The 20543-nt window shown below is 39.5% G+C and overlaps 2 protein-coding genes across 2 annotated transcripts in view; one reads left to right on the top strand and one right to left on the bottom strand.

Annotated features, from left to right (window-relative positions):
• Positions 1-2064: 2064 nt before the first annotated feature.
• Positions 2065-4411, bottom strand: LOC116663373 (putative UDP-GlcNAc:betaGal beta-1,3-N-acetylglucosaminyltransferase LOC100288842). The gene is given in 3 exon segments (XM_032479131.1): positions 2065-2866; positions 2868-3176; positions 4406-4411. Coding segments are annotated over 3 exon segments (1107 nt in total). The 3' UTR covers positions 2065-2074.
• Positions 4412-6832: 2421 nt separating this feature from the next.
• The window catches only part of FBXW2 (F-box and WD repeat domain containing 2), a 31018-nt gene continuing 17307 nt past the window's right edge, over positions 6833-20543 (top strand). The window contains exons 1-3 of the mRNA XM_032478316.1: positions 6833-6955; positions 7058-7166; positions 11601-12110. Coding sequence (XP_032334207.1) covers positions 11621-12110 — 490 coding nt within the window. The 5' untranslated portion in view covers positions 6833-6955; positions 7058-7166; positions 11601-11620. The remainder of the gene's footprint in view (positions 6956-7057; positions 7167-11600; positions 12111-20543) is intronic.

The raw sequence follows: 20543 nt of genomic DNA, 5'->3' as shown, positions 1-20543 counted from the left end.
GTAGTAAGGGGCAGGGGGAGGGTTTAGCTCAGTGGTAGACCTCATGCTTAGCATGCATGAGGTCCTGGGTTCAATCACTAGTACCTCCATTAAAAACAAATCTTTTAAAAAAAAAAATGGAGGGGAGTAGTATAGCAAGCAGATGTATAGGTAATGAAAAGCAAACACACTCAGGGAACCACAAGTAATTCAATATGACCAAAGCCTAGGATTTAAAGGGGAAAATTGTGGAATTCTTTATCATTATAACTAATAATAGTTACTATTTCTTAGCATTTATTTTATGCTAGGTACTTGGTGTGCATTTTCTCATTTTATCCTGCTAACAGTCGTACAAGCTAAGTACCATCTCGCAGACAAAGACATTAAATTAATCCTGAGAGGTTGAGTACCTTGTATAGGTGGCATAGCCCAGAGCCGGAATGTTAACCTGGCTTTTGTGGGGTAAATCAGATGTGCTCCCCTTTTGTTACCTGGCTATATTTTGAAGATAACAGCAGTGACTGTGTGTCAGGCATTGTTCACACAGCTTTTCATGTATTAACTCACGTTGCTATCCTCCCACTCCCCGGAGTTAGGTACTATTATTACCCTGCTCATACATGAGATCAAGACACAGCAAAGTTAAGGAATTTGTACAAAGGCACACAGCAAATAAGTGGAACTGAGATTTGAACTAAAGCTATTTAACTCAGAACATATGTTCTTAAACATTGCCTCTTCCTCTTATCAAACACTATGAGCCAAATTCAATGCTAAACATTTGACATAGCCCCTGCAAGGTTGATTTTGTGCATTAACTGAGGCTCAGTATCATTTAGTGACATATCCAAAAACATGATCTAATAAGGGCCATGGCAGGGATTTTCAATGTGTATTACTTAGGGGTTGCCTGAAATGTCAAGAACCCCAGAATTAGAACTACTGATCTAGTGCCTATTCATCATACAAGAGAAATCAGAAAGCGTGTTGTGGGTTGAATTGCATCCCCTCAAAAGATAACATGGAAATCCTAGCCCCTGGTACCTATGAATGCGGCCTGATTTTGAAATACGTCATTGGTTTGTTTGATTGCTGGTATAATCAAGTTAAGATGAGATCATAAAGGTGGGCCCTAATCCAAAGACTGGCATCCTTAGAAGAAGAGCAGAATTTGGACACAGATACAGCATAGAGGAAACATTATATATAAAGTCACAGACACACTGGAGAAGGCCATGTGAAGATGGAGGCAGAGATTAAAGTGAAGCGTCTTCAAGTCAAGGAATGCCAAGGATTGCTGGCAACCATCAAAACCTAAAAGAGACAAGAAGGGATTCTCGCCTACAGGCTTCAAAGAGAGCAGGGCTCTGCTGACATCCTAAATGGGGACTTCTATTCTCTAGAACTGAAAGTGAATACATTTCTGTTGTTTTAAGCCACCTCATTTGTTATACTCTATATCTCTAGGAAACTAATACAGAGTGTATACATAACACGAAACGTGTGTTTTTTGCATCCCATTTGTAAAAAACCACCTAACTGGACTTCATTAAAATTGTTTCACAAAAAGTTAGAGATCCAAGTCTTTACACTAGTGAGATTTAAATTAATATACACTAGGTAGCTAATACTTTTAAATTCCACCGCCCAGACTACTGGAATGTTTCCTGCTTGCAGACAAGATGAACGTTTTGTTAAAAACCTTACTTAGTGTTTTCCTTTCATTCTGAGCATTCTCAAAAATCAGTCACCACTGCTGTCCCTGAGTCGTGACATTTCTATACAATGTGATTTTAGAAATCCATTAATTGTAAAGAGAAACAAGACTTTTGATTATAATTGCATTTAATGCTCTCTCTTTTCTGGGCAAAATATTTTGTTTTGAAAAGAATCACGCTACACCAAGTTAAATTTTTTAAAATGAGATCTCAATATGACGTAGTACATCAGAGCACTTAAGAACACTGCAACTTGCTGAGTACAATCAAACATTCAGAGAAACTACAGAAAACACAAGGAAGGAGGGGCACATTCTATAACAAGGTAGGAAGTAATTTTAAAAACAGACTTTTTAAAGAAAAACAAAGAAATCCTAATCACCAAAATACATGGCATTATTTTTTATGGTACCCATGTGAAAACGTTTAAAGCTGTCAAGGTATGTCAGAAGTTTGCAGGAAATGAGCCCGTAGTAGGTTTCAAAGAGTGTACATTCTTTCCCGTTGTTAATTTCCTTCCATGCCAAGGGCATTTCATCTGTAGTTTCTGAGGATGTGAAAATGAACTTATAGCAACATCTGTTGTATCTGATGTGACTTTTCCCAGAAAACCTTGAACTGTGGATGGGTTTAAGGCCAATGGACTTAGCACAGATTCCTACAAATACATCAGCAGGCACCATGATGGGTACTTCTTTAAAAACTACGTACATCATCCGAGCCACATCTTGGGACATGATAAAGGCCTCACCACTGCAGTAATCTGGGTAGTACTTTTCTGGGTACTCACTAAAAGGGACCAATTCTTGGCTATTAGGGTCTCTGTTGGGTGTATCCTGATGGATAACTCTTCCTACATAGATATCTTCAAGGTGTTCTTTCAGATTGAGAAGATAGTCTACCAAGCTTGGTAGATTGACAAACATCTCTTCATCAGCCTTGAGGATGAACAGGGCGTTAGGGCAGAAAGTCACAGCCCACTGCATCATTGTGATAATCTTCAGAGTTTGGTTCTCAGCATTGTCCAAGAAGATTCCTTCAATTATATCATTATTCTTTTGGGACTCTTTGTCTATCTCTTGCTGGGTAGTTACCAAAACAGGCATCCCCAGAGCAAACAGTGTGAGAATGGGGTGCCCTTGGACACTGCTTACATTACCCCAGGATTTCCCTAATGAGATCCCGCCTTGTTCCATTTCCTGGGCTACTGAAGATAAGAGAGAGCAAAAATATGTTCTTCCCTTTACACACCTCCGGCTGGCTCAGGATATAATATTTGGAAAGATTACTTCTTAGGGGCTCTGTGTTCAATTTTCTTGCCTTATCTTTAACTTCAAGAACTTTCATATCCACATAAGGCAAAGCATGCAGAAAATATTCTTCCACAAAATCAGCCCCAAAAAGCAAGGCATGAAAAAGGATAACATTAAACAGAATGAAACACCATTGGTGAGTCCGAAGTCTGCAGAATGTCACCTGAATAAGAAAAGAACAGACACTGATTCAAGCTTCATCTCATTTCTGCTTTTGCCCCCACTGAAGACTCTATGTACCTCCTACAACACTATTTTAAGTATACATCGTTATTTATTTTTGTTATCTGTCTCTCTCACTAGATCGCTGAACTTCTAGACAACTAGCATCATGCCTCTCTCTTCTCCAGCGCTGCTGAGTCCAGTGTTTGGCACAAAGCGGAAACTGAATAAAATGTTAGTTGGTTGTTTTCTTGTTTGTTGGGATGAAAGCCTGCTTACTATATACAAGGCAGTGTGTTAGACATTGGGGAAGCAAAGAGGAATCAGACATAGACATGTGGATATAAATTAACAAGTGGCATCATTGTGCTAAAGCCTACAGGAAAATATGTGACGTTCTTTCTGGAACTGAAGCACTTGGATCAGTTTCTTCTCCAATTACAAAGGTCAAGTGCTATTTTTCAATGGAGTGGTAGATTTTGTTGGCCACTGCACAATGGCTACTATCAAACATTTAGATTCTTTTATGACTTTTCAATGTAGTCTTATACTGAATTCTCACATTGTCTGTTTTGACAACATCCCCTACTCCATCTGACATGTCTGTCAATATGGGTAGATTTCTGCTATCTGCACAGCACCCTTTCAGAGATCTAGCACAAACCTGTGCCAAGCTTACTCCACCTCATCAGAGGAAATGGAAACTTTCCATCTGGAAGAGCATATACAACATTGCAATATAACAGAGCCAGGGTATGTTAAAGGAATTAAATCTCTATTCTTTGGTGCTTCAATCAACAAAGACTCCCATAATGACACTTACCATGAGCACTTCCTGTGGGCCAGGCACATGCTAAGCACTTTATATGCCTTAACTTATTTAGCCTCTTCACATAGGTTATCTTCAAACATAAACTGAGCAGCCAAGTGGTTTAGTAATTGCCCAAGATCACCCAGTGAGTAAGAAGGTGAAGTAGGGCCACAATTTGAACTCAAATCTGTCAGATTTAAAAGCTCACCTTAACCAGTAGAGAATCATGACCCCCATCTTTTACTTTTCTATGCCTATTGAATAGGAAAAAATAACAATGCAAAACAAACTCCTGCATTTGTAATCCGAACTCCTTTCCATTTCCTCAGTTCTGATGATTTGCACACACAACAAACTTCAGACTCCTCAAAGCCTATTTTAATAGATCTAAAATGCTTCAAAGATTATAAGAAACTTACCTGCATGTTGTCTGCGAACAATTTCAGGACTTTAGGAATTATTGAGTCCAGATGCCAAAGTGTGCCCAAATGTATCTCAGGATCGCTCAGTCCAACAGCAACTGAAGTACAGTTCTTTGTGCCTGAGACTTTAAGGATAAGGTTTCTTGCCAATCAACCTGAGCTTTTGTTCCAGAATAGCTGCTGGTTCCATAGGAGAGCAAATGCTGCTCATGTTACAGCTAGAGTGAATCCAGAACAAAGAAGAGAAAGCAAACCTCTTCAAGTGCTTCCAACTTTGTGTACCTCTTAAAACCACCCCTTGTCTTTTTGCTGAGTTCCTTGTGAACAATGAATGGGAGTTGAAAGAAGAGTTAGTTCACCCATATCATCTCCCCACAGCATCTCACACAAAGGAGTGCATCTCAAGAAACTAAACAGTTGGAGTAGTTTCTGCTCCCTGGTACATGCACATGCACCAGATATTGTAGGGATACTGCAATATATCAAGAGACACTCGTCATCCCTTGGGGGTGCATTTTTTTTCTACTTAAAAAAACATATGGTGAGGTTTGGTGTATATCTCATTGGGAAGGATTTTGAATTCCTAGTATATGCTATGCAAGAACTTTACTAAATCAGTTATATGTCATCCAAACTATCTCTCCCAGGCAATTTTATCTCAAAATGGAAAACAACATGTAGTCCATTTTAGCCTGAATTGGAGAAACTAAGCATTTGATGTGTACAATTTTCATATTGTGTATGTGTAGGAATTACTCCAAACGCCATTTGACCAGCAAGTTAATTTTGAAAGAAAGAAAGAAAGAAAGAACATCCAGCATATTTTTATGTTCCTGTCACATAAGTGTTGCAGAAAAATGTGTTATAGCTCAGTTGTGACAGCAACCTGGATCCAGGCGAAAGACCAAGCAGCACTTAGTTGGAGAGCTCAGGTTTATTATGCCAGCAGGCCCACAAAAGTTAACACTCCAAGCTCTGGACCCCATCTGTAGGTTTACACAGCCTTTTATAGGCTGCCAGTTTACACTTTGCAACATCATATGTAAATAAGGTATAACAAAAGTTGACTAATTAGAAACAAGATTTGTAGAAATGGACCAATCAGGAGTGAGCTCCATGCACATGAAGTACTACAAATGGACCAATCAGAAGTGAAGGAAATAAGCAATCAGAGTGAGCTCAGGGAACCAATAGAATTTTAGGGGTAAGTTCCACTTTCCTAGAAGTAAGCCGTTTCAGAGGCAAAAAGTGAGGTAGAGCCTCTGGCCCAGGGAACGGGATGGTGCTGGCAGGAGAGTAGTGGTCCTGCCTGGGGGTCCTGCCATGTCTTTTTTTATGGAGCTTCCCACCTCATAAGCAGTTGTCTTGAACGTTCTGTTCCTATGCCAGGCTGTATTTCATGTTTTTCTTTTTGCATGTTGGTATTCCTACCTGCCATTCATAGCAGTTTTTGGAATTATTGGTCTAGGAATAACTCACTACATTTAAAGTTGGCTATGTTTTCTCAACAATCATCATGCAATTTTGGAGATTTTTATAAAGTGGGAATATATATTCTAAAAAATTCATATGAGAGGGAATTTTTATATGTACTAAATCGAACAATTAAACAGGTCTTGAGTATAATTAAATACAATTCTTTTTTCAATTTTCTTTTCATTTTTTAGAGCCATAAATTTTGCTCCTGGATCTCCTCTGGGCTTAGACAATTTGTTTTCTTTGTCTATGAGAGGTCAAACAATATTGTCTCTGGAGCAGCTCCATCTGGAATTTTCAGTTTGATGCATCAAAATCCTACCATACTGGGGTTGAGGCCACTTGCTGCAAACAGTCAGGGGTGCTTGGTTTTCTTGATTACCTTAGCACTGCCTTCTGTTTCATAAAAGTTATCCAATATGAGTACTCATGTCTCGCTATATTTTCTTGTAGTGTCATCAGCATTCTCTGGCTTAGATGTCCAGAGAGGTTGCCTGCGGTCCACCAAATCAAATGTGCTCTCTTAAGACCTGACTTTCTGGACTCCATACTTGGCTTCCACCACTAAGAGTCAACTTTTTATTTCCCATGTTTCAAGTACTGCAGATGTACTCAGAAGGCAGGGAGCCTTCGCTGTGTTCTACCACTAACTGTACATAAAATATCTTATTGTCCATATAAATGTTATGTCTATATCCTGAGTTGTTTGATTTCGGACACATCTTCACCTCTCCCTCTCTCCGCCATAGAGTGAGCATAGTAAGAAAAAGTGCCGCACAGTTGGTGCAGGATCAGATTGGATGAGGGACATAATAAACCCGCTGGACAAATTTGTATTTACAGCCTGGAAGCAAACTCAGATACAGGCGCCGTAGGTCTAAGCTGTCCTGCGCATGCTCCGCCTCCCTCTACGCGCCTCCGCCCTCCCGCTTCCCCATCCAGGCGGGGGCCGGAAGTGCAGCCGCGTCCGCTGGGCGCCGCGGGCGGAGAGACGCGCGGAGATGACGCAGGCAGCACCGGAAGCCGCTCCCCTGTGAGACTGCGGACCCCGAGCAGCGGCCGCTGGTCCAGGTCTGTGTGTGAGGCGGGGCCGGGTCGGGGAGGGGATTCTCTGGCGCCCGCGCCTCTGCTGACCTGCTGCGCCTCGGGCTGTTTGTCTTTCTTTCCCTTCAGGCGCCATGGCTGCGGAGCGGACCCGGCCGCTGCGAGGCTCTGGCGGCCCGAGCGCGCCTAGTCGGTGTGAGCCCGGCGCGAGGTCCCGGGCCCCGGGGCGCTCGCTCAGGTCAGTGCTGCGCGGAACACGGCTCCGGGAGTGGGATACCTGGGAGCGACGAACGGGTTGAAGGGATCTGGAGTTGATTTTAGAGATGCGAGAATTGGGTCTCGGAGTTACTGCCTCCTAGTGCCTCAGTTTCCTTAGCTGCGAAATGAGTTAACAATGATGTAACAGGCCTGCCGTGAGTTTGAAAGATAAAAGTGTGGAGAGGTGGTTTATGAAGTACAAAGCGCTGTACTAATGCGAGGGACTGCGCCATAATTGTGGGTATGCCATGGAAACAGGTGTGTATGTGTGGGGTGCTGTTTGCAGTAAAGATAACAGTATTAATGCTAAGTGATGATGGTAACTGGTATTTCTTGTAAGCTTACAGTGTGCGAGTACTGCACTAAGCATTTTACGTGCATTATCGTCTTTATTATTCGTAAAAACCCTCGCGGGTAATGCTGTTCCGTGGTTATATTTTACAAGTGAAGAAGGTGGGCTTGAGATAGGTGAAGTGATTTGCTCAGGGTCACCCAGCAACAAGTGGAATCGCGGAGTGTTTTATAAACACTGTATTCTTTCAGAGCTTTTAAAAATTCATCGTAAAACTGAAGGTGGATTTTAATAGATGAGACATCCACATGGTTTCAAATTCAAACAGGGCCCCTCCTATCCCTCAGCCCTCCAGTTTTCTCTGAAAGCTACTGGTGTTAACCAGCTTCTTGAATATTCAAAAGGTATTTTTGTGTATATGTGTTTATATAGATACGTTTTCAAAGTCTCTGTACTCCTTAACTGCTGGTTATATTTGATAAGAAAAGAGAGGGAAGATGAGGCCTCCTCCCCAAGGACAAATATCTTGCTTTCATTCTTGACTAGGCCAGGTCCTGGGGGAGGAGAGGAAAACGCGTTCTTCGGGTTTTATCTAGAATGTTGTGTCTTTAATAAGACCTAGGGGTATAGATTTTGTTTTGTTTTGGGAGGGTGGGGGTTGGGCAGGATGTTGAGTCTGCTTCTTCCTGTGGGACCCTGGGAAAGTCAGTTAGTCCGTTTGGGGGGGGGCATAAATTTCCTCATTTATTAAGGGCAGTTCTGATACCTTCCATGAAGTTGTGAAAATCAAGTGAGGTAATATCTGCGAGTAGTACTTGAGTCTTTAAAAACCAGTGCAAATGTGAGAGTTGGCTAAGGGAACATAGGGAGTTAATGGCAGAACCAGAGGCCAAACCCAGGTCTCTCATCTCCCAGTTTAAGAATCTTCACCCATTTCAGAGCTCTGTGATTGTTAATATTGAGCTCAGAAGGTCAAGTTTAATATTTAGTCTGAAGTGGGGGGAAAAATGCACGAGACACTATGGAGCGTGGGGAGGGTGTAGAGAAGATACACCTGGTGGGAAATCAGAGCCTCAAGTCATAGTCTTAATTGCCCTTAATTATGCAGTTAAACTCCCTGTAAGTTTGAGAGCTTGAGTGAGTTTTTTTCTGTATATTTTAAGCCATTTTAAGAGAAACTTCGTGGTAATATAGAGTTGAAAGGGATGTTAGTGGAGCTTTCCTGCCAGCTGTTCACGGTAATAAAACTAACAAAAAGTGCCATTTGAGCTACTCTTCTGGGCTCTATGCTAAGCCTTTCCCTGCTCTGTTTCTGATTCTCATAATCCTCAAGGTGAGGTAGCTTTCATTTTACAGATGACAAAACTGAAGCTTAGAAGTGCGTTGAACATATCGATGATCACATAGGAAGTGGCTGAGTCAGTGAAATATTTGACTGACTCCGAAGCATTGTCATTTACCTCATTTGGCCTCTATATCCAACTGTCCTTGACTGTTCCCAGGAATGGGAAGCTCACTACTCTGGAGGCGGCTGTTCCATTATTGGAAAGCTCTGATGTTTTAAAAGCTCCTCCTTGTGTTGAATTGAAATCCCACTTCCTGAAGTTTTCCCCGTGGGGCCTTGTGCTGCCAGCACATGATATTCCTAGAGGCTCTCTAAGAGTTCAGTTTAGACCTGTGACCTTAAGAAAGTTCTCTCCAGAGTCAGTTCATTTTTTTTGGAGAAATAAACACTGATTTTTTTCATAGTGCATTCTGCAGAGTTAATGAGGCCTGCTTTATTTTTAAAAAGATGCCTTTTTCATGGCAATGAGAGATGAAGAACTGAGAAAAGAGCCTCTTATAAAGGGCATCTCTAATGTAAGGGTTTGAAAAAATGCTTTTTAGGGGTTAGGAAAATATATAAATGTGAGAAATGGCTGGTTTTTTAAAAGGTGCTCACTGGATAACTTGTCTCATAATCCCTGTGGTGTCATGGGCACGTTATTTGGCATGCTGTCTACTATCTCTTAGTTATTTGGTAATGATGGGACCCTGATAATGTTTTCATGGGTATTATAAATTTGCCTCTAGTCCATTTAAGTAACAGTGCATCTTATATAAATGTAAGCATTTCTATGATGGGTGTGTGGCATACTTTGTGTGAGTGTGGGTGTGGTAGAAGTCCTCCCCCCTTCACTGTAGAAAATTATTTCTGGGCAGATGTTTTTAGTTAGCTTTGTAATTGGCCAGTATTAATTAACTAATAAGTTGTGACATTTTGTGAATGTTCACAGAAAAGGGTTTTTTTGTTTTGTTTTTTGTGAATGATTTCTTTAAAATGTTTTCAGAAATATTGTAGATGGAAGGTTGTTAGGATTCAGGAAAAGAAGGAGGCTTGTTCTTGTGTTGATAAAACTTTTGGTGAACTGATTATTTTTTGGCAGCCAAGTAAATCCTTAAATTAATAAATCCTACCTAGCCCAAACTCTGAGGCTTTAAAGAGTGTTATTTTAAAGTCCATTCACTGTTTCAAAAACCAAAACTGTTAGACAAAAGATGATGTTATTGGAAGAGGTTTGTTTGCTTCTCCTGCTTTTGTCTGATAATGTTCCTGCCAAATGTGATATTGGGAAATTAATGAAAATGATTTTTACATGTCTTAACATTAACAAAGTTGGAAGATGAGATCTGGCTCTTTGTGTAGACCTGGCTAGGTGACATATATTGTAAAGAATTTATTTTCCTCTTCCACATTATTTTAGACATAAAAGTTTTTAAATTAGTGTGACAGTCTGATGGGAAACTGATCAGATTAGAAGGAAAGTTTTTTTTTTTTGAATCATGGAAATGTTTCAACATATGAAAATAGAACGAAAAAAACCTCCACGTACCTACCCATCATCTAGCACTGATACCTACCAACATGGCCCATCTTGGGAAAGACGATCTTTACGGAGTTGCTTTATTTTTTTTCTCTTTTCCCATTAGTTTAGTCCCCATCATTAAGAGTGTGTTGACACCTTAATATAGTATGTATTGCTAGATGCTTGTAAACTTGTTTTTGTTCCAGTTAGCCGTGAAGGGGAAGGTGGGTATAATCAGATAGGCACAGTGCTCCCAGATTTTATCACCAAGTTACGATTCCCCTGCTGGTAGCTGGCTTCAAAGAGAGACAGCTTGGTGTGGTTGGAAGAGTACTGATCTTGAGAGTACTGGCTTTCAGTCTGTTCTGTTGCTATTTTAGTGCTCTTTTGGCTGTAGGCAAATCAGTTACCTTCTCTGACCTGCAACTTCCTCATCTGCAAAGTGGATGGTACCCGTTTGGGGGGGTGTTTTGTAAGCATCAGGATTACTAATTTGTCTTATTTGTGCAGGCCTCCAGGACCCTTGTGGCTCTCTGGGGCACATGAGGATAAGAGTTGTCACCAGCTCATAAAAACAGGCTGTGTAAGGCCAGATGAGGCCTTTGGTAATTCATGTTCTAACAGGCAGTGCCATAAAGGAAGTGGAAGAACCAGAATACCTGAGCCGTATAACTTACTGCACCTGCTTATTTTTCTTCCCCAAACCTTTTTTTTGCCTGAACATCTTTTGCAAAAGCCAGCAGTCAGTTCTGTGATGCTGGTATCAGCTCAGGTTGTACTTAGCATGATAACTAATGTTGCAAGTTACTGCTCTGGGGATTTGCTTTCTGGTCGTCACATCCTGGTGCTTCTTTTTGTGATTTTAGTGCCTAAATAGAGTGTATTAAGGAAATGCTGTTATGATAGTTTTGATGGGGATTCTGTTTTATAGAATACACTGTTTCATAATGAATGAATACTTTGTAAGTCTTTTACTGTAAAGATGCATGTAGCATGTGCTAGACTTCAAAAGAAGCAAGTCACACACATAAGTTTCATTGACTTATGTTTTAGAGGTCATGATTTGTTAAAGTATGTTTTCTCAAATGTATTTTCTTTTATGTGCATGGAAATTTCTCAGATAAATACAGTGTATTAACTGTAAAGTTAAAATGTTGTAACAAAGCATAAAGTTGTAATGCCAAGTTTTTTACACTAATTTTTAATACGTCATTTGTTAGTCTTGCTTGAACGGTCTTTTTGAGCAGAACTAATACAATATTTTGATGTGCCACAGGTAAATTTTTCCATAACCTTATGGAGAGAAAGGACTTTGAGACATGGCTTGATAACATTTCTGTTACATTTCTTTCTCTGACGGACTTGCAGAAAAATGAAACTCTGGATCACCTGATTAGTCTGAGTGGGGCAGTCCAGCTCAGGCATCTCTCCAATAACCTGGAGACTCTCCTCAAGCGGGATTTCCTCAAACTCCTTCCCCTGGAGCTCAGTTTTTATTTGTTAAAATGGCTCGATCCTCAGACTTTACTCACATGCTGCCTCGTCTCTAAACAGTGGAATAAGGTGATAAGTGCCTGTACAGAGGTGTGGCAGACTGCCTGTAAAAATTTGGGCTGGCAAATAGATGATTCTGTTCAGGACGCTTTGCACTGGAAGAAGGTTTATTTGAAGGCTATTTTGAGAATGAAGCAACTGGAGGACCACGAAGCCTTTGAGACCTCATCGTTAATTGGACACAGTGCCAGAGTGTATGCACTTTACTACAAAGATGGACTTCTCTGTACAGGTAAGAGAGCCTGGAACTTTTATTTTTGTTAGTTTTTGAATTTCATAGGGTTTAGTCTTACAAACAGAACAAACTACTCCTCAGGCTTGAGGATGGGAATTGTTAATTATATGATATATCGATGATGGCATTATCCCCCCACCCCTGAGTGACCACCCCCCGCTTTATCCTCGTTCACTCTAAAACAATTATTTTTATAAAATTTTACTAGAAGAAAGCTCCAGACATTCTTTTAAATGTGATGTGAGTCAGAAAGCTGTAACTACCTTTTTCTCTACTCTTCTTCCATGTACAATCCTCCATGTTGGTTAATTTATTTTTTTCTGTCAGCAATGTTTTTTAGGAAAAAAATAGTGGAAAAGTTGCTGTCTAGTCCTAGCAGATAGGTCATTTTGGAAGAATTGCTTAACCTCTATATGCTTGTTCCTTTGTCTATAAAATATAAGAGGGGAGATACCTCTCTTGTTCTGAGATCCTGTGGTTCTAAGAGGAATTAGAAGTTAAGAGTTTGGGCGTGGGAAAAAACACAGTTGGATATTTTAAAATTCAGCAAATAGTTAAGTAGCTTTTTATAACAAACATAATCATTAAAATCATGTGTATCTTGCTGTTAAAATGGGCACGTGTTTCTACATGTGATTATATTGGTGCCCACGTTTTAGGCAGTCCATTTTGATAGGTGTTGTTAGTACGCAATGTTTAGAACGACTCTAGGCAGTTCTCATCAGCGATCCCAATGCCTGTTCACTTCCAGTGCATGTAACATACAGTGCAGGGATACTCCGTGTTCTTTCCTCATCCAGGACAATTTCTAGTAAACACTTGAGCATTACCTAAACTACATAGTTGTCATTTTTAATGGTGTGTACTGTTCTTTTGTGTAAGTATATCACCATTATTTAGCCACTTCCATATTAGTGCATATTTAGGTTGTTTCTATTTTTATGAATATTTTTGTTTGCATTATTTTTTCCCCTTGAATTATTTGGGGCAGAAGCCTCAAAGGAGAACCACAAGATTGGGAAGTATGAATGATTTTATAGATTTCTCTTAGTGTCCTTTCCAGATATATTGAATTGATGCTGTGCCCACAGCAAAGCCTTAAGTAACCTGCTTCTCCCCTCAGAGTCCTACCAGACTCAGTTTTAGTATTTGTAATAGTTAAGAGAGGTATGATTTCTCAAGATTGTTTTAAAATTGCAATTCTTTGTTCGTTGTGGATGTACGTTTTCTCTGAAATGCTTGACACTTTGTCAGTTTTATGAAGTAAACATTAAATTTAAGGCATCTCATGGTTTTGTCATCCTGAAATTACTCTGTGCTTACATTATTTTCCCTGTCCTATAAAAGCCTGATTATTGGAAGTATAGACTTCGATGTACTTTCCCAGCTGTGGTGATGGCTTTTCAGTGTCCTTTTCAGCTCATGATCAACAGCAGGTTTTTTTTGTTTTGTTTTGTTTTTTAAGATTAAAATGCCATATTGCATTTGAGCTTGGCACTTACATATGTATATACTTAGGCCAGTACTGGCAGTTGACTCATTTTCAGAACGAACTCCAGCTTTAAAACAATTTTTTTTCTCATTAAACTTTGTGTTTGAAATGCTAGAAAACCTCCGTTACTTGGCACAGAATACATTCACTGGATTTCTTAACTACCTGAACAGTTAAGATCTTCCATACCTATGGACCCAACCCTGCATTTTAAGATTATTCTCCCGGGGGGGTCTATGTACTATGATATTTTTAATATGATTAAACTCACTCACCTGGTTTGCATATTGAAAATTATGCTCTGTTCATTGAAAATGATCCAAAGCATTAGTTTAAAGCAGCATCCCTGGTACTGTTACTAGTGAGAGGAATATTTGTTATAGAATTAAGTATGTGTTCATGTCATCTTGTTACTTCAGAGCTTGTATTTTCACTATGAGTGAATGGGGAAATTGTGAATTTGGTTTACAGTGACTCTCAGATTAGCCCTTGAGCAAGCAATGAAACAGTATCACCAAAATATTGATGGTATAAAAATTAACATGGTATACATTGAATGAGTTGGTTATTCTTTTGCTTATTTCTGAAATGGTAAGCAAGGAACCTGTTGTGCTTTGTACTGTTCAATAGACATTTATTTATAAAATGCCTACTGTGTGAAGGACGCTGTGATGGCATGCAGTTCTTCTCTTGAAGAACGTACACACTGGGATTAGGAAGGGAACCTGGTTAAGTGAAAGTCTCTGAGTGAACTGTGGCTAATAGAAACACTAAAGTGGGTAGCTGTTACTCCACTGTAGTATAAATTATTGCCACGTGGGATTTGGGTTCAGAGTTGTCAGATCTGACTTTTCAAGAGAAGCCCCAAATCTAGATTTTTGTGAAATACCCTGATTTTTTTTTTAGAAAGTATTAATTTTTAAGTATTAATCGAATTTTTAAAATACTGTGATTGAGTCATATTCAGTCTGTAAATGGCTGTATTGTGACCTCTGGCTTAAAGTCGAATAAGAAAAACAAGAGCTATTAAAGAGGTATGATCAAATGATGTATTTAACTAGACTTATTGTGGTGAACATTTCACAGTATATACAAATATCAAATCATTTTGTTACATAGCTGGAATTAATATAATTTTGTATGTCAGTTATATCTCAAATTAAAAGAGAGACTGACCGAAAAAATGGTGTGGTTGAATTGTGTGAGGTAAATAAAATTATATAGTTGTCCAGAAGAAGGAATGATTTCTTCCATTTGGGAAGGTAGAGCATTGTTCACGTTGGGTCTTGAAGAATGTGTAGATTTTAGAGAGTTGAGATACACAATCAGGGCTTTCCAATAGGAAGATCAACATTCAAAAGGCATGGAAAGGGCCAAGCATGGAAGAAAATAAAGAAAACCATTTAGACTAGAATCTTGGAATATAAGTAGGAACTCTTAAGAGACTTTCAGAATATAATCTGAAGAAATAGGCTGGGACTGTGTTTTCACAACTGGGATGCCAGGAACATGTGTTTGGAGAGTTTTCTGTAAACTGAAAGATTTCTGAACAGAAAAAGGGCCAGATTCAGAGCTTTCTGCTTCAAGTAAACTAGTGTTTCTTATTTCTGTCAGATCCAGGTCCTCTTTTTATAACATATTTTACAATATCCTCCTAACTTGAAGTAAAATTCATAGAAGTAACTTATCTCTACATACACAGTTTTAAAATCAATGTAATACCCAAACTCTGATCCAGAAGAGAAATAGGAGGACTGCAACTTAAAATAATATGTAATATACCAGGTCCAGGTTGCTCCCTTACATGGTTCTTTGAATCAAATAACACAGCCTCTCTCCCCTAGAGGATGGTCACTGTCAGTTCCCAGCCTACCTAAGAGCCTTGCCACTCTGAGGGGATGTCCTCGCCTCACTAAGCCTGGTTAGTGGGCATCGCAGTATTTCTTTTCACACACAGTGATGAGTACATCAAGAGTGTGCTGCTCTTTGATTTCTATTTGAAATGTTTGAGTAAGGATATTGTGACAACACTAAAACATTGCAGTAATGCTCCAGTGTGTTAGACTTTGAGAGTTTCAGAAATGTGATGTTTCCTTCCTTTGCCCCATGAGGGGTATAACTGTTTCTAGCCCTCAGGTTTTAAATAAAAGCAATTAAAGTAGCTATTTTTAAACATTTTCTTTTCTCCAACATGATTTTCTTCTTTTAATTAACTCAGTCTGTATCCACCTGGGTAACAGCCAACAAAGGCGATTTGAAGACCAGAAACACATCCATTTTCTGATAGACACAGACATATATATTCCATACTTTGCACCTTAATGAAATACTTTGAAACAGAAAAAAAAAATACACATTGAACAGGTAGTGCTCAAGCATGGCTGTGCTAGGAGGTGGTAATCAGATGTCAACATCTATGTGTACTGTCATTGTGAACATGACAGCCATGAATGCAGAATGTTGTATTTATGTCACAGATACCGTCCGTGACATGATCTTTTCAAATGGTGAAAAAAACTCAGTTTTTCCCAGGAAAGTACATCTTTCCTCAATTTATTTGGTAGTTAACACTCACAGAAAAAATTCAGCATACAGTTAAATTGCAAGTATGCTTTGTAAAAAAACAGGTTTTAGGCTCAGTCAGATAACTAAGGAAAAGCTTTTCACTTAAGAATATCTGGTAGAACCTTCAAGAATGTCATGCGGAATACAAGACAATTCTTCTTGTGCATTGCAGACATTGCAGGATGTTCGGCATTCCTGGTCTCTGCCCAGTAGATGCCAGTAATGTCCCTTCCATTGTGACAATGAAGCCTTCCTACAGATTTGTAAAATATTCCCCCTAGGAGATGTTGCTAGTTCTATTGATGCCCTTTGACATGGACAAATCTGGAGCTTCCAAGTTGAAGTATTAGCTTGTTGCAGTTTAGATGAGCTTAAATAGGTCTAGATTTAGGATACTAAGAGTAGAGATTTTTTTAAAGGGGCAGTTAAATGGAAGAGCAGCCATTGAAATAGAATTGCCAGGAGTTGGCAGTGATTTGGGTATGTGGAGTAGGGAGACTTCAGAAATGGTCAGTAGTTTCTAGCTGTGTGTATACCTCGGAAGACAGTAGTAGTAACAAGAACAGAAAATGAAGGAATAAGTTCAAGAGGGTAGATGGAGTTCAATTTGGGATGAGCTGAATTCAGCTGGATGTGTAAGTAAGAGTGGAAATTTCCATAGTCTAGAAATGCAAGGTGAGAGCTTGGGAGAGTGCGCAGGACAGGAGAGAGAGATTTGGGAGTTAGTCACATCACAGCTGTGACTGTAAGTGAAATTTTAAAAGGAGATGGAGAGAGGAAAAAGAATAGAGCATAAGGTGGATCCTTTGAGAGTATACACAGAGGAAAGATAGAGATAAAGAAACAGAACGGTGATGAAGAGAGTTTCAAGAAGGAGCATGAAGATTACCTGTCTTTGAGAGGCACTGGTAAATTCACTTGGTAGGCAGAGTCAGATGCCTTAGAGAGGTGGTTTGAGAGCTGAGATCTGATTCTACCAGTTAAATATTTAAACTTGGAAAGATAGCTTACTCTTTGGGTTACAGCTCATTTTTCTGCTTACTTTTGTTACATACCTATCTCTGTAATTTTTATCAAATATTGTTTTCACCATTTTCTGAATTGAGGGGGCTTCTCCCCTCCTTTCATGTAGTGAAAAATAGTCTGCATTTATTTAGTCCCCTTTCACTTTCCTCTCTAGGCTGCATCATCGATGACCTCTTTGAAAACATGTGTTGGTCAGCACAGCGAATGGGAGTCCATAGAGAAAGCTGACATAAAGCCAGAGAGGAGCAGAGAATAGTGGCTCCTAAGGGCTTGGCAGTTAGCAGTAGACTTACACCCCTATAAAATGGAATGCGACTCAACCTGATTGTTTTCTGATGTATTTTTAGGGTATAAAACTGAATGGCCTAATGTTTTCCTGAATACACTAGTTTAAATAATTAGGTTAAATAATCCTCCCTCCTTTTAAAAAAAAAAATTGTGGTAAAATATATATAAGATTTAGCATTTTAACAATTTTAAGTGTACTGTTCAGTGCCATTAATTACATTCACATTGTTGTGCAAACATCACCACCATCTACCTCCAGAACTGTTGGCATCTTCCCAAACTGAAACTGTACTCATTAAGCACTGACACCCTGTTCCCTCCTCCACCCAGCCCCTGGCAACCACCACTCTACTTTCTGTCTCTGAATTTGGCTAATCTAAGTACCTCATGGGTGGAATCTTAGAGTATTTGTTCTTTTGTAACTGACTGACTTCACTTAGCGTAATTTCTCCGAGGTTCCTCCGTCTTGTAGCGTATGTCAGAATTTCCTTCCTTCTGGAGGCCCAATACTAATCCATTGTATGTATATACCACATTTTGTTTATCCTCCCTTCTAGTTTTTAAGTAGCCTTCCTGTCTCCAGTTTTGTCCTGCTTCAGACCATTCTCCATGGTACAGCCACAGTGATCTTTCAGAAATGCAGACCTGGGCACAGTTAAACACCCTCCTGACCCAGTTCTCCCACCTGACCCTGCTGCTGGTTCCCAGCCACGCTGAACCGCTTTCGTAATCAGTGTCCATGTTTTACGCAGTGCATTTTGACAAGCATTTAAATAATTCCTAGGCAGTTTTTAGAATGGTTCCAAGTAGTTCTTTATGAATCGACCCCAATACCTGTTCACATATATTTATGTACTCCCTGGAGATACTTAATAGGTACTTTCAGTAGGTATGTTACAGAGGTTGGCAAACTGCCAGCTGCAGGAGCCGGGTCCTGCAAAGCAGGGTAACTACCACAGAGTCTGTATGGCTCAAAAAGCCTAATAGATTTACTATCTAGTCTTTTACAGAAAAAGTTTGGCTGAGCTCTGGCGTATACTGTCTTTTTCAGCTGGGGGGAGAGTGGAGTGCTGATTGATTTATTCATCCTTTAAATTTCATCTGGTTAATACTCAAAAGTTTATTCTTGTTTTAAGCCATGAAATTCCTTCTTCAAACAGTCCTACACCAAAGCCTGGCTTAAAAACAAGTAAGAGTATAGTTGTGGCGCCAGTCATGCCATCTCCGAAGGCATGTTTGTGGATCACCTAGTTGTTGAGCACAACTGTGAGCTCAGTGGAGCTTCATCTGAGGCAGTTTCTCTTTTTATGCCCACCTTGTGTTTGTCCTGGGCTTTTGTCTGCCCACCCCTCACTGTACTGAATTATTACTGCTTGTTTAGCCTTTTTGTCTTCCTAGGTAGACTAAGCATCATAAGAGCAGGAGCCCTGCCTCACAGAGACATTCTCTAAATATGGGTTGAATGAATGAAGGAGACCCTGGTCGAACACTGACGATAAATCAGCAGCAGGCTCAGACAGGACCCAAGATGATTTCTTTTCCTGCTTTAGCTTGCTAGAATTACAGCCACAAAATGCGGACTGGACCAAAAAGCTGAGAGGACCTTCCAAAGATTATCTAGGCCTGTGCTGTTCAGCATAGTTGCCACTTACCACGTGCCTTTTGAGCATTTGAGATACGGCTGGTTCCAACTGAGATGCAAAATATGAAATACTTAGCAAATTTTGAAGACTTAGAATGTAAACTATTTCATTAACAAATTTTTATATTGATAACATGTTAAATCATAATATTTTTGGCATACTGAGTTAAATATATTAAATTATTTTCTTTTTTGTACTTTTTAAAGTAGATATTAGAAAAATTTAAATTGCTTATGTGGCTTGTATTATATTTCTATCAGACAGTGTTGTTCTAGATTATTGGTTCTCAAAATTAGTGCCTAATACATTAGAATCTCCTGGCAAGCTTTTAAGATCTTTGGATCCTACCTCAGATGGTCTAAATTAGCATCCCTGAAGGCAGGGCCCTCCGTGTGTGTTGCTACAGCTCCCCTGATGATTCTGATGCCTCATGCCCTTGAGAACCACCAGCCAAGTCCCACCTTTCATTTTATAAAGAGAAACTGAGTCCCTAAATAGTAAAGTGACAACAGATATAGTCTTCATTTCAGTATGCTCTCACAGGGTTTTCCCAGGTTGAAATTCTTGCTCTACCTTTTTCATAAGTGATAGTAATTTTTCCATTGTCTGAAATAGTGGCTCTTGATCAGCCCTTAAATGTGGGATTGTGGCTGACTGTAGTCATTTAAGCTTTTTGAAAACTGATCCGTTGGTGCCTTTCCAGGATACCACGTTCTTATTACACTATTTTATCTTCAAAATGGCTTTTTAGGGTCAATTCTTATTATTTTATAAAGGTAAATTATGACAAATGAGTTAATCATCAGGATTTTAAACGTGATTAAGGCAACGTCCTGAATTGTCACTGTAATCAGTGTAGTATTTTCATCAGAGGCAGAAATAAAACCTACTTATTTCCTATCGAATCTTAAGAAGCTTTACAGGCTCTTTAACAAACAAGCTCTTTGTTGAGTTGTTAGGACTGGGAATAATTTTATGTCTAGTTTTCTTTGAAGTTCCTTCACACATTTCAGATGGCTCAATAAATTAGCATTTAGCCTTTGTGGAAGTTAACCAGTGATTGGAGGCTTATCTGTGACTTGCCTTAAGAGTAGAATGTGTTACAACAGACAGCTTTACTATTCACATTTTTTATTTGTTCAAAGTTGTTGGGTAATGGACCGGCATGCACGTGTACCCATGCAGTCATAGGTAATACCTGTCATTTTAAGCTCAAATCAGAGAGCTGATGATAGCCAAAGATTTGGGAAAATTTACAAGTGGAAGCACCAAGGGATGCTTTAATCTAATACCCCTCGATAGCCGGGAAAGAACTAAGCAAAAGGCATGGATTCAGTCCCGGGAATGTTAACACCACTTTGGTGACCCTGAGCAAGTTGTGTTAATCTCTCCATGCTTTGGTTTTCCCAGCCGTAA

Source organism: Camelus ferus, chromosome 4 (genome assembly GCF_009834535.1).
Source record: "Camelus ferus isolate YT-003-E chromosome 4, BCGSAC_Cfer_1.0, whole genome shotgun sequence".
In the NCBI taxonomy this organism is placed as follows: Eukaryota; Metazoa; Chordata; class Mammalia; order Artiodactyla; family Camelidae; genus Camelus; species Camelus ferus.
Note: the sequence above shows the minus strand (reverse complement) of the source record. Positions and strands in the feature narration are given on the sequence as shown.